Source organism: Nylanderia fulva, unplaced genomic scaffold (assembly GCF_048542155.1).
Source record: "Nylanderia fulva isolate GAGA-0341 unplaced genomic scaffold, ASM4854215v1 Scaffold350, whole genome shotgun sequence".
Taxonomy (NCBI): Eukaryota; Metazoa; Arthropoda; class Insecta; order Hymenoptera; family Formicidae; genus Nylanderia; species Nylanderia fulva.
In genome coordinates, this window is record NW_028190423.1 from 1 (window position 1) to 22,891 (window position 22,891).

General features: G+C 29.8%; 2 protein-coding genes and 2 long non-coding RNA genes across 4 annotated transcripts in view; 3 read left to right on the top strand and 1 right to left on the bottom strand.

Annotated features, from left to right (window-relative positions):
* Positions 1–947: 947 nt before the first annotated feature.
* LOC146722197 (uncharacterized) lies at positions 948–1,708 on the top strand. Its single transcript, XM_085485252.1, has 2 exons — positions 948–1,594; positions 1,675–1,708. Exons 1-2 carry the CDS (start codon positions 948–950, stop codon positions 1,706–1,708), a joined length of 681 nt encoding a protein of 226 aa, XP_085341378.1.
* A 9,437-nt stretch (positions 1,709–11,145) lies between these two features.
* Positions 11,146–11,968, bottom strand: LOC146722198 (uncharacterized). Its single transcript, XR_014925283.1, has 3 exons — positions 11,595–11,968; positions 11,401–11,519; positions 11,146–11,328 (listed from the first exon to the last, which is right to left on the bottom strand). It is a non-coding gene; the product is annotated as an uncharacterized LOC146722198 (long non-coding RNA).
* A 2,349-nt stretch (positions 11,969–14,317) lies between these two features.
* On the top strand, positions 14,318–15,053 carry LOC146722199 (uncharacterized). Its single transcript, XR_014925284.1, has 3 exons — positions 14,318–14,670; positions 14,746–14,864; positions 14,937–15,053. It is a non-coding gene; the product is annotated as an uncharacterized LOC146722199 (long non-coding RNA).
* A 4,607-nt stretch (positions 15,054–19,660) lies between these two features.
* The window catches only part of LOC114941849 (uncharacterized), a 31,667-nt gene continuing 28,436 nt past the window's right edge, over positions 19,661–22,891 (top strand). The window contains exons 1-2 of the mRNA XM_085485251.1: positions 19,661–19,703; positions 20,808–20,987. Coding sequence (XP_085341377.1) covers positions 19,661–19,703; positions 20,808–20,987 — 223 coding nt within the window. The remainder of the gene's footprint in view (positions 19,704–20,807; positions 20,988–22,891) is intronic.

A 22,891-nucleotide genomic window follows, 5' to 3' on the forward strand; every position in this document is an offset into this window, starting at 1 on the left:
GCGAGTTATATGGCGCAGAGGTTCGTCTCCATGCTTTATTCTGAAGCCTATATAATATAAATTGTATTTTTAGAGATTGCAAATACATTAATGATTGAAAAAAGAATTTATAAGAAAAATTTACTCACTGTCAAACATTTGTCGGAACGCTGGAAGCTCAACAATGTTAAATGGTGATATACTCTCTAATATAAAATGAACAATATTCTTCTCGAACACTTCTTGCGAGAAAGCGCAAGTTGTTCTGCGAATGGTATTAAATTTTTCCATGCATTCCCGTTTAGCTTTTTTGTGAGCTTCATATTCGGGAAATAAATCAGGATGTTTTCTCTATAAAAAAATAAAAATAACTATATGAAATAAATCTCTTTCCCTCTCTCTCTCTCTCTCTTCACATTTTATTCTACATATGTATGTATATATTTATTTAAAAAGTATTTTTAAAAAATTGAAAATTAAAGAAACTCACTTTCAGATGTGAAACGTAATTTGAAGAGATTTTTAAGCTTCCTCTAATAAGTTTTTCCGGTATGCAATGAGTGCACGCGGCATATATTATAGATCCATTTTTAGAAGATTTTTCGACATTTACTTGAAAAAATTTGCCATCTAAATAAGAGGTTTTATTGTACTCTTGTTGTAAATTGATTTGTTGGTTAGCAGCTGTTCCGAGACTATTAATCTGCTCATTGCTGAAGTAAACATAAAAAAATCAATTAATTATTTACATTTGTGTTTTTGTTATCAGTTTAAATAATAAACTATGTTTTTATTGAGCTAATTTGGAAAGCATAGTTTTCTTACATATATTATCTAGAAATTAAAAATACAACATTATATTAAAATATTTACGTTTTGGCTGCAGTAGTTTGCGTTGACATATTTTTGAAGTTTGCCGTTTTAATCTGAAGTTTGCCGTTTAACATTTTTGTTAGAAAAAAAATGTCATGAAAATAAGTGATGAAATCAATATCATTTTGCCTCGACATCTGAGATGTGTAAGTCACACATTACATCTTATAGCTTCAAGTGATACGATAAAAATAATAAAAGAGGATTCTAGATTAAAACGCTTGCACGAAGAGACAATCCAAGAATGCGAAAAGCTTTGGAAGAAATTGAGATCACCTAAGAAGCGTGAAGCTCTAAAAAAGTATTTGAAGTGTGCATTAAAACGTCCTGTTGCAACTAGATGGAATTCTTTATATGATTGTCTCAAGCAAATAATATCATTAGAAAAAAAATTGACTGATGTTAATGTACAACGATGTATCGATTTTGAAGTCAATATCAGGGAACATCATTTTCGATACATCAAAGATTATTTAATATGTATGAAACCTTTAGCTATTGGAATTGATAAAATTCAAGCCGAGACTACATGTTATTATGGTTGCTTAGTGCCACTTTTATTAAGCATAAATAATAAATGGACAACAATGCTTAGAAGCAACGAACTTATATATTGTAAAAAGTTGGCAGAAGGAATGCAGTTACATTTATTAGATAGATTTAAAGATTTTTTTGAAATTCATGGACAAGGAGAAGCTGCTGCTCTTGTTGCGATAACACATCCACAATTTAAAGATAGATGGTTAGTTTGCCTAAATGACGATAAAAACAGAAAAGTGCAATTGATCAACATAGCATTTAATAATAATGAAAATTTTGAAGTTCCAGAAGAAAACATGGACTCAAAATTAGATGATTTTTATGATTTTGGCAAAGACGTTACGCAGTCTAATAGAAGATCGCAAACTTTTACATGCCAAGGGGAGAATTCGCTAGAAATATTACAATTTCTAAACAACCCAATTAAGACCTTAGATGTATTAGATCGATATCCACAAGTTAAACAATTATTTATTAAATATAATATTTGCTTACCTTCGTCAGCGCCAGTAGAGAAACTTTTTTCGTACGTTACTATGATTAATGTAGCTAAATATAATAAATTAACAGACGATTCCTTCGAAAAAAGGGTTATAGCCGCTGCAAATGGGAGAACAAAGTGTAAATAATATAATTACATATGAGAGAGAGAAAGAGAGAGAGAGAGAGAGAGAGAGAGAGAGAGAGAGAGAGACATATAAGAGTAAATTTAATTATATTTAATGTTGATATATATTGCATGTTTCTCGAATTTTTTTTCATTTGTTCTAAAATAATAAATGTATAATGAATTAAAAATGTTCTGAATAAAAATATAGTTTAAAAAACGTAAATTATTTATTATTTGTATTGTAACTATTACGTACAATAACTTTGCTAGAACCAAGAAAAAGATATTGTATATTATTTAAATTCAGTCATATTAATATCATCTATCAAACATCTTCGATTAAAATTAAAATTTTATTAATTGTTACACATTGTTAATTAATGAAAATAGAGAAATTATATCGATTTTCTTAAGTCAATTATTAATGGAAGAGATTCGCATTAAATTTACTATATTTAATCGTCAATTATATATTTTTTAATTGTTTCTGCTCAAATCAATTGTCAATTGAATTGTCTTCAATTGAATCTGTTTTTTTCAATCGTCCATTAAAGTAATTCTAATTAAAATTAACTCATTAATCGTTTAATTGAAAAATTTTTAATTAAATTAGCTTGTATTAATCGTTTAATCGATCGCTCTCCGATTAATTTCGTTTATATCAATTGTCAATTAAATAATCTTCAATTGACTTCGATCATATTAATTGTTAATTAAGCGATCTTCGATTAATCTAGCTTATATCAATCGTCATTGTAACGATCTCTAATTAATCTTTCTAAAATTCATCGTCAATTAAAAATATTTTAATTACATTCGATTACATCTGTTTGTAATTAAATGCCATAATTAATTTAAAAAGCAATTAATTAATGACCATCTCTGATTGGAATGCTCATTGCATTATGTAAAGTTGGGTGCGACCAAAAATAGCTAATAAGTATCATCTTGCCTTCTAATTTTGATACGTCATACATATATAATTTAGTAATTTAAGTGGTCTGTTCACTTTTTTTGTATTAATTTTATTATTTTCTCAGTTTTATAGTCTTAAAAAGTATTCGTTTTTCAATAGTGTATTTAAACTTTTGATCAGTAGTGTACAAGTGTTTCCAAATGTTCTAGAACGGCTGAATATCTTCAAAAATATGTATTTTTATGTTCTGAGAAATATATTTGAAACAAAAGTTGACAGGTTAAGAATTTATTTAGTGATGTTTAGCAGTTTCATTTGGATTGCGTCACAAAAACCAGGTCAAAGTCACATTTTTTAAAATAGTACATTCTTTGTGATTTCAGAATCTCATAGCTATTATCAAGAATTTTTCAAAATACTATAACAAGTTATTTTTCGTTAAGTATTTTCCGATTTACACTTCTTGTATAAATTTGACCCGGTAATTTCCGCATAACCAGGGCTGACGAGAGGGGGGTGGTGACGGGGTGATTTCCCCCGGGCCCGGATTTTTTTAAAGGGCCCGAAATTTTTGAGAATCCGAATTTTCTAAATGCTCATTGTTTTCAAAACATAGTTTCTTGTTTTTTTGTAAAAATTTTATCTAAATTAATATAGATTAAGAATAAATAAATTTATGTAACTAGATATATAAAAAAATAATTTTTCGAAAATGTTTTATAAAATCAAAGTACTACGTTATACAAGATCTAAAAATTATTTATATAATTTAAACAAACCAAAGAATGAATTGCAAGAATTAATAGAAGTAGATATAAGTTATAGGCACAGCAGCGGAATGAAATACCTGCAAAAGTTGGCTTTTTAAAGAATATTTTGCTATCTGGGCAGTTCTGTAGTTTCCGTATTTATAAGCAAGCGTCGAAAAATCGTGTTTAGATGAATTAGATGCGCTTTTATTTCTACGCGTCGCGTCGTGTTTTATCGCCACGTCGAAGATTTAGATGCGCTTTTGTTTATACGCGTCGCGTCGTGTTTTATTGCCACTGCGTTCGTCTCTTCATAGCATCTGTCCTGTCTGTGCTCTGTGCTTGTTCTCTCGAATTTTGACATGCAGGTAAGTAAATTTGCCTTTATTCATATTTTTGTTTTGGATCTTTTAATTCTGGTTCTTTTTTTGCAATGCTACTATTGTTAAAATTATTATTGTTAATTTTTAGGTGAATAAAATGTAGAAATGTCCTATTTCTATCATCACAAATCTGGTTCGCTAAAGCGAAAAGAACGCATAGATCGCGAACAGAGAAATTTAATTGCAGAAAGAGGACAGGCAACTCTTCCTGATTTTAATTTTCGCCTTAAGGAAAATTTAGATGTCAGCGCAAATCAAAGTCATGATTCAACTGAAAGGCGAGATAGTCAGTCGTTTCCGCGTACTTCTTCGTCCACGACAACTGAACCAGATTGTAACCAAGCTGAAACAATTGTTACTTTTGTTTTGTCTGATCTAGTGCAACTAGTGCAAGAAAATCTGTCTGTAGAAACTGATGTAAATTTTGTTGCAACGATTCAAAAGTCCACATCCACAGAACGCGAATCAGAAGAGCAACCAACATTTCAAATGCACTTGACTAGACATCTTCACAACTATGACATTGGTACTATAGAAACTGATTTTTTACTTCCACAACTAGTTGATGAAGTGATTCGCAGAGGCCATGAAAAAATGCCTTCTGCTTTTCCTCGTGATCGGTTAAACGAACGGTTTCCCGTATCGCTGCTGTTCAAAAACTTGCCTAATGGTGAAAAGGTGGAACGCGATTGGTTGGTTTGGAGCCGCAGTAAGAGTGCTTTATTTTGTCTTCCGTGTCGGTTATTTAGTACAAACACAGTGAATCGTTCTTATCTTTGTTCTCCGGGCGGATATTCAAAAAATCTGGCGTGGAAAAAGTTATATGAAAGACTGCAGCCACATGAGAATAATAAAGATCACATTCAGTGTTATGTGAAGTGGCGTGGACTGGAAATGAGTATCCGAAATGAATCTTCAATTGACAAGCTGTTGTGTAAACAAATCAAGGTTGAAGTTAAAAAATGGCAAGAAATTTTAACACGTATTTTAGATACAATTTTGTTTCTGGGAGAAAGAGGTTTAGCACTGAGAGGGAAAAGCCATCTTATTGGAAAGCGAAACAACGGAAATTTTTTGGGAATTTTAGAATTGATTAGCCACTACGATCCGGTATTACACGAGCATTTGGAAAAAGTGAAGACGTCTCAACAACAGCACCAGCGTCTGCAATGCCATTATCTTTCGCCAGACATACAAAACGAATTTATAGATCTCTGTGCTCGTCATATAGTATCGGCCATATTAAAAGAACGAGAAAAGGCAAAATATTATTCCTTAATTGTCGACGCCACACCCGATTCCGCTCACGTTGAACAAACTACTTTTATTTTACGCTATGTTCATTTAAATCCAGAAGAAAAAAAGTATACGATTGAAGAACGTTTTTTAGAGTTTGTTGATTGTAATAAGAAAACTGGTGCGGCTATTGCTGATTTGATACGTGACACTTTAAAAAAACATAACATTCCTTTGACTGAATGCCGCGGACAAGGTTACGATAATGGTAGTAATATGAAAGGTAAATATAAAGGAGCACAAAGCTACATTCTTCAAGATAATTCACTTGCTGTTTATTCACCCTGTTCCGGCCACAGTTTGAATCTATGTGGAGTAGATTCTGCCGAGTGTTGTTCCAAAGCCATCACGTTTTTCGGCGTCGTTCAAAAATGCTACACCATTTTCAGCAGCAGTCCGCAGCGTTGGGAAATTTTAAAAAATAAAATTGGATCTTCACTTCACAGCTCATCTGAGACGCGATGGTCCGCCAGAATTGACGCTGTAAAACCTTTTGCAAATTATCTTCCTGGACTTCAAAGTGCGTTAGAAGACTTGAAGACACTCAATTTGACCGCGGAAACTCGTAGAGATGTTAGTGGAATTCAAAAATACATTTGTAAATTTGAATGTATCTTGATGGCATCTATCTGGTCAAAAATTCTAAATGCTATCAATGAAAGAAGCATCGTTCTACAGGCTAGAAATGCTACAATTGACGTCGAAGTTAAAAATCTTGAAAGTTTACTTTCGGATATGCAGCAAATACGAAATCAATGGGATGCCATTTTACGCGAATGTGAACTAGTCGCAAGTGGGTTAAAAGGTACTTCGTCAATATTGTCTGCGAATAAAAGAAAAAATAAACGAGCTAAGACATTTTCCGAAAGTGAGGATGAAGATTCCACCAGTACCACTACTGACGAAGAAACCGATTTTAAAAAAAATACTTTCTTTGTAATTGTAGATTCAGTTATTGCAGGAATTTCTAATCGATTTACAGTTATGAATGATTTGAATAACACTTTTTCTTTTTTGTGGAAATTTACTACATTAGATGAAGAGGACATTCGGGTCGACGCCATTAATTTTGTTAAGAAATACGCTGTTGATGTGTCTAAAGAATTAATAGATGAAATAATCCATCTAAAACACATCTACAAAGCAAACTTTGAAGCCGATCTCTCTCCATTTGATTTGTTAAAAGCTATTACTTCTAATAAGCTAGATACACTGTTTTCAAATATTTGTGTAGCTTTACGAATATTTTGTACTCTGCCAGTATCTGTTGCTAGTGGTGAGCGTTCTTTTAGCATACTGTCCAGGATTAAAAACTTTCATCGCTCCTGTTCTACACAAACGCGTGTAACAGGATTAGGCACTCTTTGCCTAGAATCAGAATTGGCGAGGCAGTTAGATTTTAAAATATTAATTAACGCTTTTGCCTTAGCCAAAGCACGGAAAGCGCATTTATACTAAACATTTAACATTTAACCTAAGCTTTATTTCATAATATGTTATATTATTTTCTTGCAAAAAAATGTGTTCTTGCAAATATCTGGCAAATCTATAAAATAAAAAAAAAACGAAAGAAATTTGCAAGCATTTAGTTAAAGATGTTTATAACGTATTCGATTTACTGATTCGACCCGTTGATCTTTCTTTCCCTGCATTCTTTTTTTTATTTCGATAATACCTACACAAAATGGGGGCCCGTAATTTTTTCTCCCGGGCCCGGTTTTTCTCTCCACGGCCCTGGGAAGAACTCGCATATTTTGTGTTAAAGAAAATTTTACAAAATATCTCCAAGTAGAACTAAATTTAATAGATAGATTCACAATTTCACTTCGAGTAGCATGTACTTTTAGTGGCAAAAGTTGTCTAAAATCACCACCTAATAAAACAATTTTTCCGCCAAAAGGAAAATCATTATTCATAATATCACGCAATGTTCTATCCATAATCTCTAAAGCATATCGTGGTGTCATTGGTGCTTTATCCCAAATATAAATATCAGTTTCTTTCAAATATTGAGCTTCTTTAGTTTGTATTTTAATGGCAGATGATGAATCAGCAAATAATGGCACCGGTAATTTAAATATCTTATGAACTGTTTTTCCAGTAGGTAATAATGTCGCTGCAATACCTGTAAAAGCCATTGTGCACACGCGTTTCTTTCTAATTCTAGCTAAATGATAAATAGTTGTGTATATAAATGTTTTACCTGATCCACCCGGACCATCAATATAAAAACAATTATTATGATTATTATTATTATTATCTAATCTATTTAATAAAAGATCAACTATCTCTTTCTGCTTCTCATTTAATTGTTGGTATTGCTTGGTGCCTATTTCCATAGCTTCTTCAAGTGTCATATAATCCTCCTCTGCACTATTTTCTATTAACTGTTTCATTTGTGAGAAATCAGCAAAACTTTTACCTTCAGCACGAAGCATACTATTAATTTGCGCGTAAGCTTTATTTTGTTCTTGTAACATACCAAAATGTCGAACGTAATCCTCAGACATTGCTTCTTTAAAATTTTCCCACAACTCTTCAGGATGTAATGGTTGACGTAATAATATGCGTACAAATAATCTACGAAGTTGTCGAGGCATCATCCATCCACCAGCTTCATAGCTCGTTTCCATTCATCATCATCTTTGATTAAACCTAACGCCAAACAAGCCGCTGAAAATGATTGATAAAATTCTCCATTTACAGTTCTCAAATCATTAAAACTTATAGCACCCTTTACTGTGAGTAATAATAATCGTAAATGATATAATTCTGTTTGTGCTGGACTAACGGAATATATTCGTCCTAAACAATTATAATGACTTTTACGTTTAACCCAATGCGATACATTTCTGCCATTAATTGTTTCTTTTTTAAATGTATAATAGCGTGGAATTTCTATATATAAATACTCTCTTGCTTCTTTATCTCAAAAGTTTAATGAGAAATAATCTATTAACATAGTCAGTTGATTTAAAACAGAAGTCATTATGTCGTCAATGTTTTCATTTTCAATTATAATATTTTGTTCATTAGGAAGATGGACTGGCAAACGCATTATAGAATGACTTTTATCTTGTAATTTCTTACCAAGAATACGCCAACTGGCTTCTACAGGTCCAACATAACGAACTTCAGTATAATTATGTATCTCATCATGATCAATAATTACATTTTCTGTTATTGGTTCAATGGTTAGAGCAGCAACATCGTGTCCTTTATAAATATATTTATACAAATATTTAACAAATAATTAAAATAGATTTAATACTTGAAACTACCTCAACGTTAATATGACAATTAAATATAATCGATAAAATAGGGCAATATGGAACAACATAACGATTATTAACTATATATCGGCCAGGGCGTTCAAAATTTCTATCATTATTTCGTCGACGATAATAAGGATAAGCATCTTCATCCATTTTAGTTTCTTCAAGAAAAGATTTCGGATAGTGTTTCGAACAACGTCCATCTACCAAACACCAATCACCACAAGGTCCATGAATCATATGTTTCATGATTATATCATGTAAAATACGATTTTCACATGGATCAGGAATTTCAGCAGAAATGTATTTATCAACAATTTGTGTGTGGAGTTGTTATTTTAAAATTATATTTTAAAGTAATTAACATATGAATATGTGGCAAACCACGTTTTTGAAATTCAATGACATACACAAACGCTGCTACTTCACCAAAAAATTTTTGCTTAACGATTAAATCAATTAAATAATCTTTTTTAATATTAAAAATACAAGCACAAATATCAGGTCTATCAGAAGCTTGTTGACCAGGCAATAGATTTTCCTCAATTTCACGCCATTTTGGATTGCAAGTCATTGTGATAAAAAGATCTGGCTTACCAAATTTACTACAATTGCCATTGCATCTTGATAATTTTGCAACATATTACGCGGCGACCCAATAAATGTGGAAGGAAGTATAACCATTTTTCCAATACGTCCATTTAAGTTATTCGCTGTAGTTTGTAAATAATCTCTTAAACCTTGATATGTTTCGGTACGTAATTCTTTTTGATGATTTTTACAGTAATCAATTTTATCTTTTTCCATTTTTACATAACTATCTACAAGCCATTGCTGAAATAAGCGACGTCCTAATAAAAAAACATTAAATTCATCACGGATAGCCATACGATATTTAATATACTGTCCTCTAGTTATTCGTCTATGACTATTTAATTTTGTTAAATCGCGATGCCATCCTGAAGTACCATATGGATAAAACAATGGATATATCCATGGCTCAACATTTGGATCCATAATACTAACTTTTTGTAAAATTTAAGTACTTCTATTACGTATTGTAACGCATGATTCTGGAATTTCTCTATCAGCAGTTGTGCAAAAAACAACAGCAACTTCATTAGTTCTTTGAGCATTATATCGACGTCGATCCATACCTGGTTTTAAAGTAAATAATAATTGTAATTCCGGTAATAATTCACCAGATTCCATTTCTAAACATCGTTGATTTTCTAATTCTTCACCCATCATTTGATAAATTCCCGCATTATATGTTCAAGGTTTTGTACAATTTCAAAATCTAAACACGAATTTTGACTAAGACGATGATTAATCGCTTCATTTGAATCCACAATGAAAAGTTGGCCATAAGTGGGACTTTCATTTTGCGCCGCATACAATGCTGTATTAATTTGATAATAAATTTGTCCTTGTATTTTAAAACAATATGGACCAGGACGTCTTCCTTGCAAATTAACCAAATTTGCATTAAACGAAGCAAATGAAAATGAACTATTATAACTACGAATATGTTGAAAAAAACTATTAGATTTTACATGACTTCCGTCAAATAAAGAATGAAGAAATTGAGGAAGTTCTGGCATTGGTTGCAAATACATTGCACCATGATTACAACAATCATGAAATAAATTTCCTCTATTAGATATTTTTTCAGATACAAAATGCTTTGCATTGCAATGAACGCAAAACACATTCATAGAACCAATATAATATTCAACAACATTATTTACTGACATAGTATTATTTAAACAAGGTTGATTTTTTTGTCGTGATCGATAACGAGATTGCCATTCTGCAAAACGTTCCTGGCATACTGATACAGTATTTCCCGAATTTTGTTCTATAACTTTATTATCCAATTCTATTACATGATTATCACGTATTGTACCAGAAGTACAAACAATTTGTTTGTGTAATATTATATTATTTGATGATTGTTTTTCAACATTATCATCTAATTCTATTACACGATTATCACGTATTGTACCAGCAATACAAATAGTATGATTTTTATTATCAACCGATTTTGGTATATTATTTATTACTTTTGCAATCTGACGACGACGATGTTGATTTTCTGTTTTTCTTCACAACGTCGTCGTTGAAATTCTTCTTCTTCTTCTATAGTACGCTGTATTTTACATCTCAGCATTTTTATAAAAGTATTAATAATATATTAATAAATATACTAATTAACACAGATACGCTAATTAAAAAATATGCATACACACGTATTATAATTCCCGTCAAATATATGTATGTATTATACTATTAAAATTCACACAACTAAAATTTAATCATTTACACTTTACAAATATAAATATATACAAAAAAATATGTAAGTGTAATTCTTTGTTAATTAAAATACATAAATATATATTAACTATTAAACTTTAAACATATAAAAATTTAAATATACAATTCAAAATTTAATTTTTAAAATTTTAAACGACAAAAATAATATTAATATACTACACTAATAAAAACAAAATTGCATTAATTATTAAATATAAAAAAACTGATAATCTCGGCTCAAATTATTGTGTTACAATAAAAATAAAATCTCGACGGCAATCGGAGCCTGTGCGGATGACATGCACAAATTAATAAATTAAAATGAGATCTCAAATCAAACTCATTTATTAAATTCTAAACGTTTCGACCCACTTCGGGTCTTCTTCAGTAGCTGCAAAATACAAAGAAACAATAATAAAAGATAATCGGTATAATCAGAAAATTATAAAACTCGTATACATACAATCCGCAAATAAATTAAATATCATTCTCCTCCCTATTCAAACCGTCCGGCCGTCGGAGTGTCTCCCTAACGGTGACCATCGTCAGGAAGGAAGCAGAGCAGTGACTCCCTTACTAACACTAATCAACATAGTATAAATTAAACGTAGAAAAATCCACAAGAATTATAAATTAAAAACCGGGAAGAACACTCACCCCGACAGCAAAAACTGAGAGAAGACGATGCTACACGTGACACATCACTTTAACGACTGTGCGGTATTCTACTTCGACACAGTCGATACATATACACGCAAAAAACAAATATAAAAATAAAATATGAAAATAAAAATAAAAACAACTAAAACTTATCAGCACTCATGTCAAAGGTCTAACATAAAATCCGGTTATGTATAATCACAAAGCTAGATTTTGGTAAATTTTTCTATTAACAGATCAAAATTCTCGTTTAATTTATCGGTGTCGCTATGTAAATTTAAACTGTTCCTCTGACGTTTTATGTGGATCATTTCGGATATCAAACGTTTACCTAAAAAAGGCTCCTCGTCCAAGACTTTTACATCCTCCCAATTAAATTCATGGTTCAATAATCTATGTTCCGATACGACCGATAATTGTGACGCGTTTCTTTTTATGTTGCTGCGATGTTCTTTCATTCTAGTTTTCAACAATCTACCCGTCTGCCCTACATACGACGCATCACAATCCATACAATCAATTTTATAAACTACATTGTTATGGAGTTCCTTTGGTAACTCATCCTTGTGTACTTTGATGAATTTACGGAGACTGTTAATTGCTGTATAGGATGGAATGACATCCAAATCACGTGTAATGTCCTCGATTCTCTTCGATACATTATTAACATACGGAATATTAAAGTACGAAACTTTTTTCTGCGTTAGAATCTTGTCATTACATATATTTGCTCTATTGTTATGCAACTTATTATTGTAGCGGAAGAACAACTTTTTTAACCGCGCTTGTAATGTTTGAAATATCAAATTGAGAGGATAATTATTAGACAAAAGAACTCCAATCATAGACTCAAAGTTACCTTTATGGAATTTCGGATGAGATAGCCAAAAAACTCTATCTATGAGGCTGATAATGGTGCCTTTTTTATGGCAGAGAGGATGCTGCGATTCAAAATTTAAATATCTACCCGAATACGTCGGCTTATGAAACAAATCAAACTCAATGCTCCCATTATTTATAATAATAGTGACGTCTAAAAAATTCAATCGGTTGTCGACCCCCTCCTCCATGGTGAACTGCAATCTAGGATGGAAAGAATTGAAAGTGTTTAAAGCAATTTTAAGAATGGAGGGTGGGACCGCCACCGCGATATCGTCAACATATCTAAAATAAAATGGAAATGACATTGGAATCGCAGCAATCGCTCTACTCTCCAAATCTTGCAACGTGATATCCGCAATGATCGGTGAGAGGGGGGAACCCATAGGCGTGCCAAAAGTCTGTTGATAACATACATTATTAAACACAAAATAAGTCGAATTCATAATAAAACGAATTGCCAATAAAAATTCATCTCGTGGAATAATACACTCTTTTTCAATATACCCCCATCTGTTAATTAAACTATCAATAGCCATATCCAATGGTACGTTGGTGAACAATGATGCAACATCTAGTGAAACTAGCTTCACATCACTATCCACACATAAACCATTTAATTTGTTCACTAATTGGAAACTATCAGAAATAGCCGAATCAGGTTTCGGAATTGCCTTATATATTATCTTATGTAAAAATTTTGCCAAGTAATAAAGAGGTGTATTCCTAGATGACACAATGACACGTAAAGGGCAATTCGGTTTATGCACCTTCGGCAGACCATACGCTCTCGGTAAAACCCCGTCCGTGCAGTTCAGGGATTTATATGTTGTTGAAGAAATGTAATTCTTCATTTTCCATCTTATTAAAATTCCGTGTAATTGATTAATTAGGTTCCTAGTCGGATCTTTTTTAACAACAGTATAAGTATCCCGGTCAGCCAGCAAATCACACATTTTGTCCATGTACATATCTCTGTTCATCGCAACCGTGATATTACCCTTATCCGCCTTCATAAATAAAATTTCGGGATTATCTTGGATGAATTTACCCGTCATTTTGTAAGCCTTAAAAAAACTATTTTTTGTGTGAGCTTTTTCAGAGCTAGATTGCAGTTCACCATGGAGGAGGGGGTCGACAACCGATTGAATTTTTTAGACGTCACTATTATTATAAATAATGGGAGCATTGAGTTTGATTTGTTTCATAAGCCGACGTATTCGGGTAGATATTTAAATTTTGAATCGCAGCATCCTCTCTGCCATAAAAAAGGCACCATTATCAGCCTCATAGATAGAGTTTTTTGGCTATCTCATCCGAAATTCCATAAAGGTAACTTTGAGTCTATGATTGGAGTTCTTTTGTCTAATAATTATCCTCTCAATTTGATATTTCAAACATTACAAGCGCGGTTAAAAAAGTTGTTCTTCCGCTACAATAATAAGTTGCATAACAATAGAGCAAATATATGTAATGACAAGATTCTAACGCAGAAAAAAGTTTCGTACTTTAATATTCCGTATGTTAATAATGTATCGAAGAGAATCGAGGACATTACACGTGATTTGGATGTCATTCCATCCTATACAGCAATTAACAGTCTCCGTAAATTCATCAAAGTACACAAGGATGAGTTACCAAAGGAACTCCATAACAATGTAGTTTATAAAATTGATTGTATGGATTGTGATGCGTCGTATGTAGGGCAGACGGGTAGATTGTTGAAAACTAGAATGAAAGAACATCGCAGCAACATAAAAAGAAACGCGTCACAATTATCGGTCGTATCGGAACATAGATTATTGAACCATGAATTTAATTGGGAGGATGTAAAAGTCTTGGACGAGGAGCCTTTTTTAGGTAAACGTTTGATATCCGAAATGATCCACATAAAACGTCAGAGGAACAGTTTAAATTTACATAGCGACACCGATAAATTAAACGAGAATTTTGATCTGTTAATAGAAAAATTTACCAAAATCTAGCTTTGTGATTATACATAACCGGATTTTATGTTAGACCTTTGACATGAGTGCTGATAAGTTTTAGTTGTTTTTATTTTTATTTTCATATTTTATTTTTATATTTGTTTTTTGCGTGTATATGTATCGACTGTGTCGAAGTAGAATACCGCACAGTCGTTAAAGTGATGTGTCACGTGTAGCATCGTCTTCTCTCAGTTTTTGCTGTCGGGGTGAGTGTTCTTCCCGGTTTTTAATTTATAATTCTTGTGGATTTTTCTACGTTTAATTTATACTATGTTGATTAGTGTTAGTAAGGGAGTCACTGCTCTGCTTCCTTCCTGACGATGGTCACCGTTAGGGAGACACTCCGACGGCCGGACGGTTTGAATAGGGAGGAGAATGATATTTAATTTATTGGCGGATTGTATGTATACGAGTTTTATAATTTTCTGATTATACCGATTATCTTTTATTATTGTTTCTTTGTATTTTGCAGCTACTGAAGAAGACCCGAAGTGGGTCGAAACGTTTAGAATTTAATAAATGAGTTTGATTTGAGATCTCATTTTAATTTATTAATTTGTGCATGTCATCCGCACAGGCTCCGATTGCCGTCGAGATTTTATTTTTAATTATTAAAATTTAAACAAACTACTGAACTACTAAAATTTTTTAGATTTTTAATAAAAATATGTACGAAGGAATAAATAGAAATACTATGTTAAAATGCAATTTATAAAATAAATATTATCTATTAGAACTTAAACAAATAAATTAAATTATGCAAATTTAAATTATTAAAATTACAAATTAAAATGATTGAAATTGAATTTTTAGAAGTTTAAACGCAAATCTATAAAAACTCATCATCATCATTGTCATTATCATCATCATCATCATCATCATCATCATTATCATCATCATCATTGTCATCATCATCATTATTGTCATCATCATCATTGTCATCATCATCATCATTTTATTAAAGTATATATTAAATTATTTACAATTTATGTACAAAATCTATATTAATAATTCATACAAATACGGAAAAGTATAACAGGAAAAAATATAAAACAAATACAAGTAATATAAATACAAACATGTAATATTATATATATATATATATATATATATATATATATATATATAATTACAACTATAATACTTAATTTCTTATATAATACTTAATATAATATTATAATTGAATATTATTAGAAATAAGTCCGCGTTTTTACTCCATACCTGAAAATAAAATAATAAATATTAATGTTAAATAAATAATAAACAGTTATATTTTATAAATTTATAAAAAATAATATAATATTTTGTTATACTAATAAAATATTGTACGAAAATTATAAGACTACAATATATAGGATAATTCAAAACGAGTGTAAAAAGCTTTAAGAATATTTGATTTTGCTTTTGCATTCATAATAATCTCTTCCTTTTTAAATGAGAAAATAATATATACCATATATATATATATATATATATATATATATACACACACACACATATATAGTAGAATGTACTACTTAAGACTCACAAGGGAACGTCTTACATTGTTTAGGCTGAAATAAAAAGCGACTATTACCAATAGGTTAGGCATGTCTAAAGATGAAACTGTGCCAAATATTAATTCCCACTGTGTACCAGGATTCGAGTAATCAAGTTGCAAAAACGGTGCTGTGATGGTACATTTTGGAGTATTGTTGCGCCTACTTTAGTGACAATAAACAATTTATACAATAACTTTATATATATATATATATATATATGTATATATATGTATATATACACATACATACGTGACCCACATGATAACAATGTATTGAAATTATACTTTATTGTTTTGTCATATTTTTGGATGACATTAAAGTTAAAATAATTTTGAAAAAGAATTTAATTACATACATACCATACTGGCCATTATTATTTACAACGTGTAGCTATTTAATGGGCAGCTTATCAATTCCAGGCGCAAGATTATTTTTATTTTTTTAATACAAGAATTCTAACACTGCATTATTAACACCATTATTTAAAAAATTTTTCCATTCGAAAAATATTGTAAAGATAAAAACGAGTGTGATAGTCGGATGGCGCACTGTTAAGGTGGTTTAATTTTTTTAAATTCGTAGATCATACAATATCTCAAATGCACTTTGTCGACATGTATGTTTGCACATGAATTCAGCAACATTGCGCCATCCGACTATCACTCGTTTTTATCTTTACAAAATTTTTCAAATAAAAAAAATTTCAAAATAATGTTAAAAATGCAGTGTTAGAATTCTTGTATTAAAAAGATAAAAATTTTTTTGCGTCCGGAATTGATAAGCTGCCCATTAAATGGCTAGATGTTGTAAATAATAATGGCCAGTATGGTATGTATGTAATTAAATACTTTTTCAAAATTATTTTAACTTTAAAATTTTATCCAAAAATACGATAAAGCAATAAGGTATAATTTCAATGCATTGTTATCATATGGGTCATATGTATGTATGTATGTATATGTGTGTATATATATATATATATATATATATATATATATATATATATATAATGTGTATATAAAGTTACTGTATAAATTGTTTATTAAAAATAAAAACTGTTGATCTCGGCTCGAATTATTGTGTTACAATAAAAATGAAATATCGACGGCAATCGGAGCCTGTACGGATGTCATGCACAAAATTAATAAATTGAAATGAGATCTCAAATAAAGCTCATTTATTAAATTCTAAACGTTTCGACCCACTTCGGGTCTTCTTCAGTAGAATCCGCAAAACAAATTAAATGTTAATCTCCTCCCTAAATTGTCACTAAAGTAGGCGCAACAATATCCCAAAATATACCATCACAACACCGTTTTTAGAACTCGATTACTCGAATCCCGGTACACAGTGGGAATTAATATTTGGCACAATTTCGTCTTTTGACATGCTTAATCTATTGGTAATAGTCGCTTTTTATTTCAGCCTGGACAATGTAAGAGGTTCCCTTATCAACCATAACTTCAGTTTAGAAGATAGGAAGAAACGCTTGATATAAAAAAAATTGTGTAGTATCGAGAGGAATATTTTGTAAAGATAAACATTTTTTCCCAAATAGAATAAATGCTTAGGAGATTTAAAGATCATCCTTATTTTTTTCAATAGAATCATGCAGTTTTAAACACTTACGATTAAATACTTTTTCCAAAACAATTTCAAGATCATCGATGTTCATGAAAAAAGTTAAAAAATAAAAATTTATGAATGTTTTCAAAACAGAATATACGCAATTTTATTAATTGAATCAAACTGAAATGTTATTATTTATGTTTGATATATTGTGATCTGATACTTATTTCATATACTTATTCATTTACAAAAGTTAATCAATAATTTAAACTACAGATGTTCAAAATGATGATCTATTTAAACGAATCTGTGGACTGTTATCATTTTTAACATCTGTAGTTTCAATTATTGACTAACTTTTGCAGCATTACAGATTATTTGAGAAGATTCTGAATCAAAAATATTACATAAACATAGATTCTTTAGTATTTACATAATAACCTTAACAGATAGTGTACAATGTTGAAATAAACACCCGTGAACAATTATATAAAAAAATATTAATGCAACAAATGAAATTTGTATAAATAATATATTGTGTACATGATTCCTTGATTCGTCGATACAATGCAGGTAATTATCAAGACAGGACCTTTATGTTTTTATAACATTTTTTTATGTTTATATAACATTTTAGTCCAAATTATCTCCACAATTTTTAAGAAGTATCCAACAATTAATAACAAAATTTTATAATAAAAATTAATATTTTTCATACAAATTAGCACATACTAAAACTTTAGAAAATATTTTTTTCCATAAAAAAAATCAATATCATCTTAAATTTTTTAAATGGAACAACTCTTTTAATTTTTACATACATTGATTCCTTATTATTAAATATATTCGATATAAAAAGTTATATAGTAGTAGGCTGACTAAAATGTGAATAAATTAACAATAGAGATGTGTGATGAATCGCCAGATAGAATTAAAAATAAACTCTCTTCTCTCGACCATACTGGCAAATTTTATTAATTCACTTCACAACGTTTCGACTATAATTTTAGGTCCTTTTCAAATGATCTATAATCATGTACAGAAAAATTAATCAAAATTATAAAAAAAAATACAAAATCATAAAAGAAAGAAATTAAATAAATACTTACGAAATGTAATTAAAATCTTAAGAAGTAAGCGAGTGAGTACATTGTGTCAAATAGACATCGTGTCAAGTAATCGAACAGAATTCGAGAGACTAAATAAACTTTATTATTTTGTCATAAATGTTATTTAAATTGTCAGTGTCCTTTTGTAAGTTGATCGTGTTTTTATTTTTTTTAATTTATATTTTATTTATATTTTTTTTTATATTAAATTCATACAATCATAAATTTAAAGATATAAGACAGGCAATAAGAGCCAACTCGCGGATGACAGTGCGTTATCCTAACAAAACTAAATTTTTCGTTAGGATTAAGTATCTGTGCACAAGGCACCAAATTTTACTTGGTCACGGCCAAGATTTAAAATATGAAATAATCTCATATATTTGAGATTTAATTTCAATAACCCTTTCACCCCCCTACGGAAATAAGTAAATGCAAGAGAAAAATATAGATCCGAAAGTCGCTGAATCGGGAAGAATTCCCGAATATTCTGTGTTAAAATTGTTTGTGTTATTTTAATTGATCCTTTATATATTCTATTTTAAAAATCTAAAAAATTTTGATATTTATCTATTTTTTTAATAAATATTTATTTACCTATTTGTGTGTTATATATAATTACAAATTTATGCAACTTGCTGAATTTTAATCATAATGCTCTTAGATTTATTATTACATAGTACAAAATCATACACAGTATATATATATATGCATGTATTATAAATAATACACTTTCTCGAAGAGTTTGCGGAATGATTAATAAAATAAAAATCTCAGCGCATTACGTTTACTATTATTTTTAGTTTAATGATATTTTTATTAAATTATTTTTTAGTTGGTCTTTTTGCAAGGCTCGATCACTAGTAGACGATATATGGGATAATCTTGAGACAAAACGTACATTTAATCTACAGACAAAAGATATGTGTACGATATTCATTGATTATCGTATTCTCCAATTACTCCTTTACTTAGAAATGCGCTACAGTGACACGCTCGTGAAGAGATTTGAAAATAGCAGTAAGATTTTGAACATTAATTTTTTTTATGAGTAACAAATCTCTAATTTTTTATAAATTCTGTTATTCTACATACTTATAATTGTCATATCTTTTTATACAAGTTTATATATAAAATCAATCTTATCGAAAATCTTTAAAATAATTTTTTTCAATATTTAAATAGATATTAAAAAAAATAAATTAAAATTTTACCATACATATAATAATTATTTTTTGAAATACTAATTATATAAAAACTTCAAATATTTTTTATTCATATTTTACAAAACAATTGTTATAATCAATAACTTGTTGAGTTAAAATTATTTTTCATTTTAAGATATGTTTATCTTCAGATAAATTTGAAAAATAATCAAAAACTTATTTCGCGAAAATAAAATTCAAAGAGTAGCTTGAAAATAATTAATTTAGAATATTAAATTCAAATTGAATATTTGAATGTTAAATTTTGAATATTAAAAATATTCATTTGAATATTAAAATGGAAAGGGCAACTAATTACATGCAACATAGTTTTTTTGAGTAATTATATATTCACGAACAATAAAATTGAGATAAAATAATAAATTATAGTAATAATTAATATTTAATTATGCCATATATATCCAAAAGAGATTTTTTATGATTAGGATACTAACATTTTGAATATACAGAATTTTGAATATACATATATAATATTATCGAAAATTTGCGTAGATAGATAAATAAAAACGCAATGTGTGTATGTGTGTGAAGATTTTATCAACAAAATACAATTTAAATTAATTTTTATTTCTATATGAAATTTTTGCAAAAACGATTTTTCCTCAGCGAAAATGATGAAAAAGATCATCATTTTTTTAATGTTCCCAATTTTTGAAATCATGTATCTATGTAACTAGCCTTAAATCAAAATTCTATTACAGTAAACTTTATCTGAAATTAACTAAAAAATGTAGTTTTGTTAATAATTTATTTTTACAAGGCTTAGTTTACAAAAAAGCTTTTATTTTCAATCATTTATAACTCAAAAATTATACTTTATAATTATGCACAGTATGCATTTAATATATTCTTTAGCTTACATTTATGTTAATATTTATTTATATTTTTCTTTTATTAGACACAGCAGATGAGGCTTTTCACGATCCATTGCGGTATCAGAAATTCCCATTGCCTGGTAGAAAGCCTTTGAACATATTCGTCGCGAGCCTGGTAGAACCCGGAAAGAGCGAGCTTTTGGTATCATTCGTGGAGGTGCTAACAGAAGATCTTTCGGAAGAGGTGGTGCCAGAGGCAAAAGGTTTGTGTTAATTATAAAATTGATCTACGCACTTTTAAGGCTGCGATATTTGAATAATCAAAATTTTGAGCTAGTCGCATTACGCCGCAATTTAAATCTTTTTGTGTGTGGGTGGGAGGGCTGAGTCGACGTCGGCTCAAAATAAAAATATTAAAACGAGAAATATTAAATCGAGAAATATTAAATCAGTCTTTGTGGCAGAATTAAGAGCTTTTTACGAGCTTCCAAACTGATATAGTTTCGATTTTGAGGCTCAACTCTTTAATTCCCAAACGAGTTTTTAAATGATGAGAGAAATTGTTTTTGCGCAATGATATTTATGACTGGTTTTTGTAGGTTCTAATGAATTTCCCTTATTATAGTAATCTGTTTAATGAACGCAAAATGACTGTTAATATAGATAATTGCAAATTCTTTTAGGCGTTAATACGCATACTTAATAGACTGCACAATTTTTATTCGATTTTTTTATTTCAATATTTAACGTTGATATATTATTTAATTTAGTCGAGATTTTCACAATTTTCTTATACTTATTTTCTATACTTTCCGATCTATGGTTTTTAATATGGTTTTTAATTAAAAAATATCCTAATTATTATTTCTTTCAAGCAAATATTTCTTGTCTTACTTAAATATAGAGATAATTATCATTAAATCAGCATAGATCTCTTTATGACTGTCTTGGTCACATGCGGACGATTTACCTGATTTTGCTGCTGATTTTGAATATTTTCCTTGTCGGGTTACTCTTAATTTTGTTTCTCGAAGGATTTTATTCAAAACGGTGTATTTTTCGTACAATTTCCCCGATGCACATTTTTTTCCTCCTTTTCCTGATGGCACGTAATAGGTATTCTCCTGTTCTCCGGGAAAGGTTTCTACGATAAGTTGAACCAATGTGGTGAATCGTTCACCAGAAATTTGTGTATTGGTGTCAATCCTATATTTATTTTCAATAACCTCATCTACTAAAATTGCTTTATAAATTGCCAAAATTAATTTATATATGTAATATATATATATATATATATATATATATATATATATATATCATAAAAGACTTTATACCTATTAATTTTCTTATTTTTGGGCATAAAATCACTTCCCGAGCGATTAGAACACTTTATAAACTAAATATATATATATATATATATATATATATATATATATATAGTGTTTTTTAACGCATTTCGAGAAAACTTTAGTTCTTACAAACATAATGTCAAATATAATGTCTACGATATTTATTGATTATCGTATTTCTCAATTATTACAAAAGTTTAAAGTTATACGCTACAGTGAAGCACTCGTGGAGAGATTTACAAATAGCAGTAAGATTTTTTACAATAATTTCTTTTTTATAAGTGACAAATCTTTGATTTTTTATAAATTCTGTTCCTTTCTTATATTTATAATCTTACAAAATAATATATTTCAGTAATTTGATGAAATAGTTTTTTTAGTGTAAAACATATAATACCATAACGAACACAATAATTATATTTTTGATAGGTTTTTTGATGACAGATTGATCCGATTTATGACGCGGTTGTTTTTCTTCGAAAAACATATAAAAACGATATAACTATTTGTTGTGAATTTCAATATCGATCGATCTAGAATATTCTGGAATATTCTATTCGCGTATAATATTTTATTATGCGTATAATATTCTATTATGCGTTTTAAACATTCTCGCCCGCCTTGTCGCGAAGTGACAACATGTTGGTGAATTTCGGCCGCGGAATCGCAAGTCGATAGCGATCGATGATGGGGTAGACGCGCGCCGGCGCGGCGAGATACACGTGATGATCGCGTGAAACGTGAAACGATCAGCTGAGTCGATGAAAACACGTGGTGATGTGAAATGGCGAGTGTGTAGTGCAGTGCGCGGCGATAAT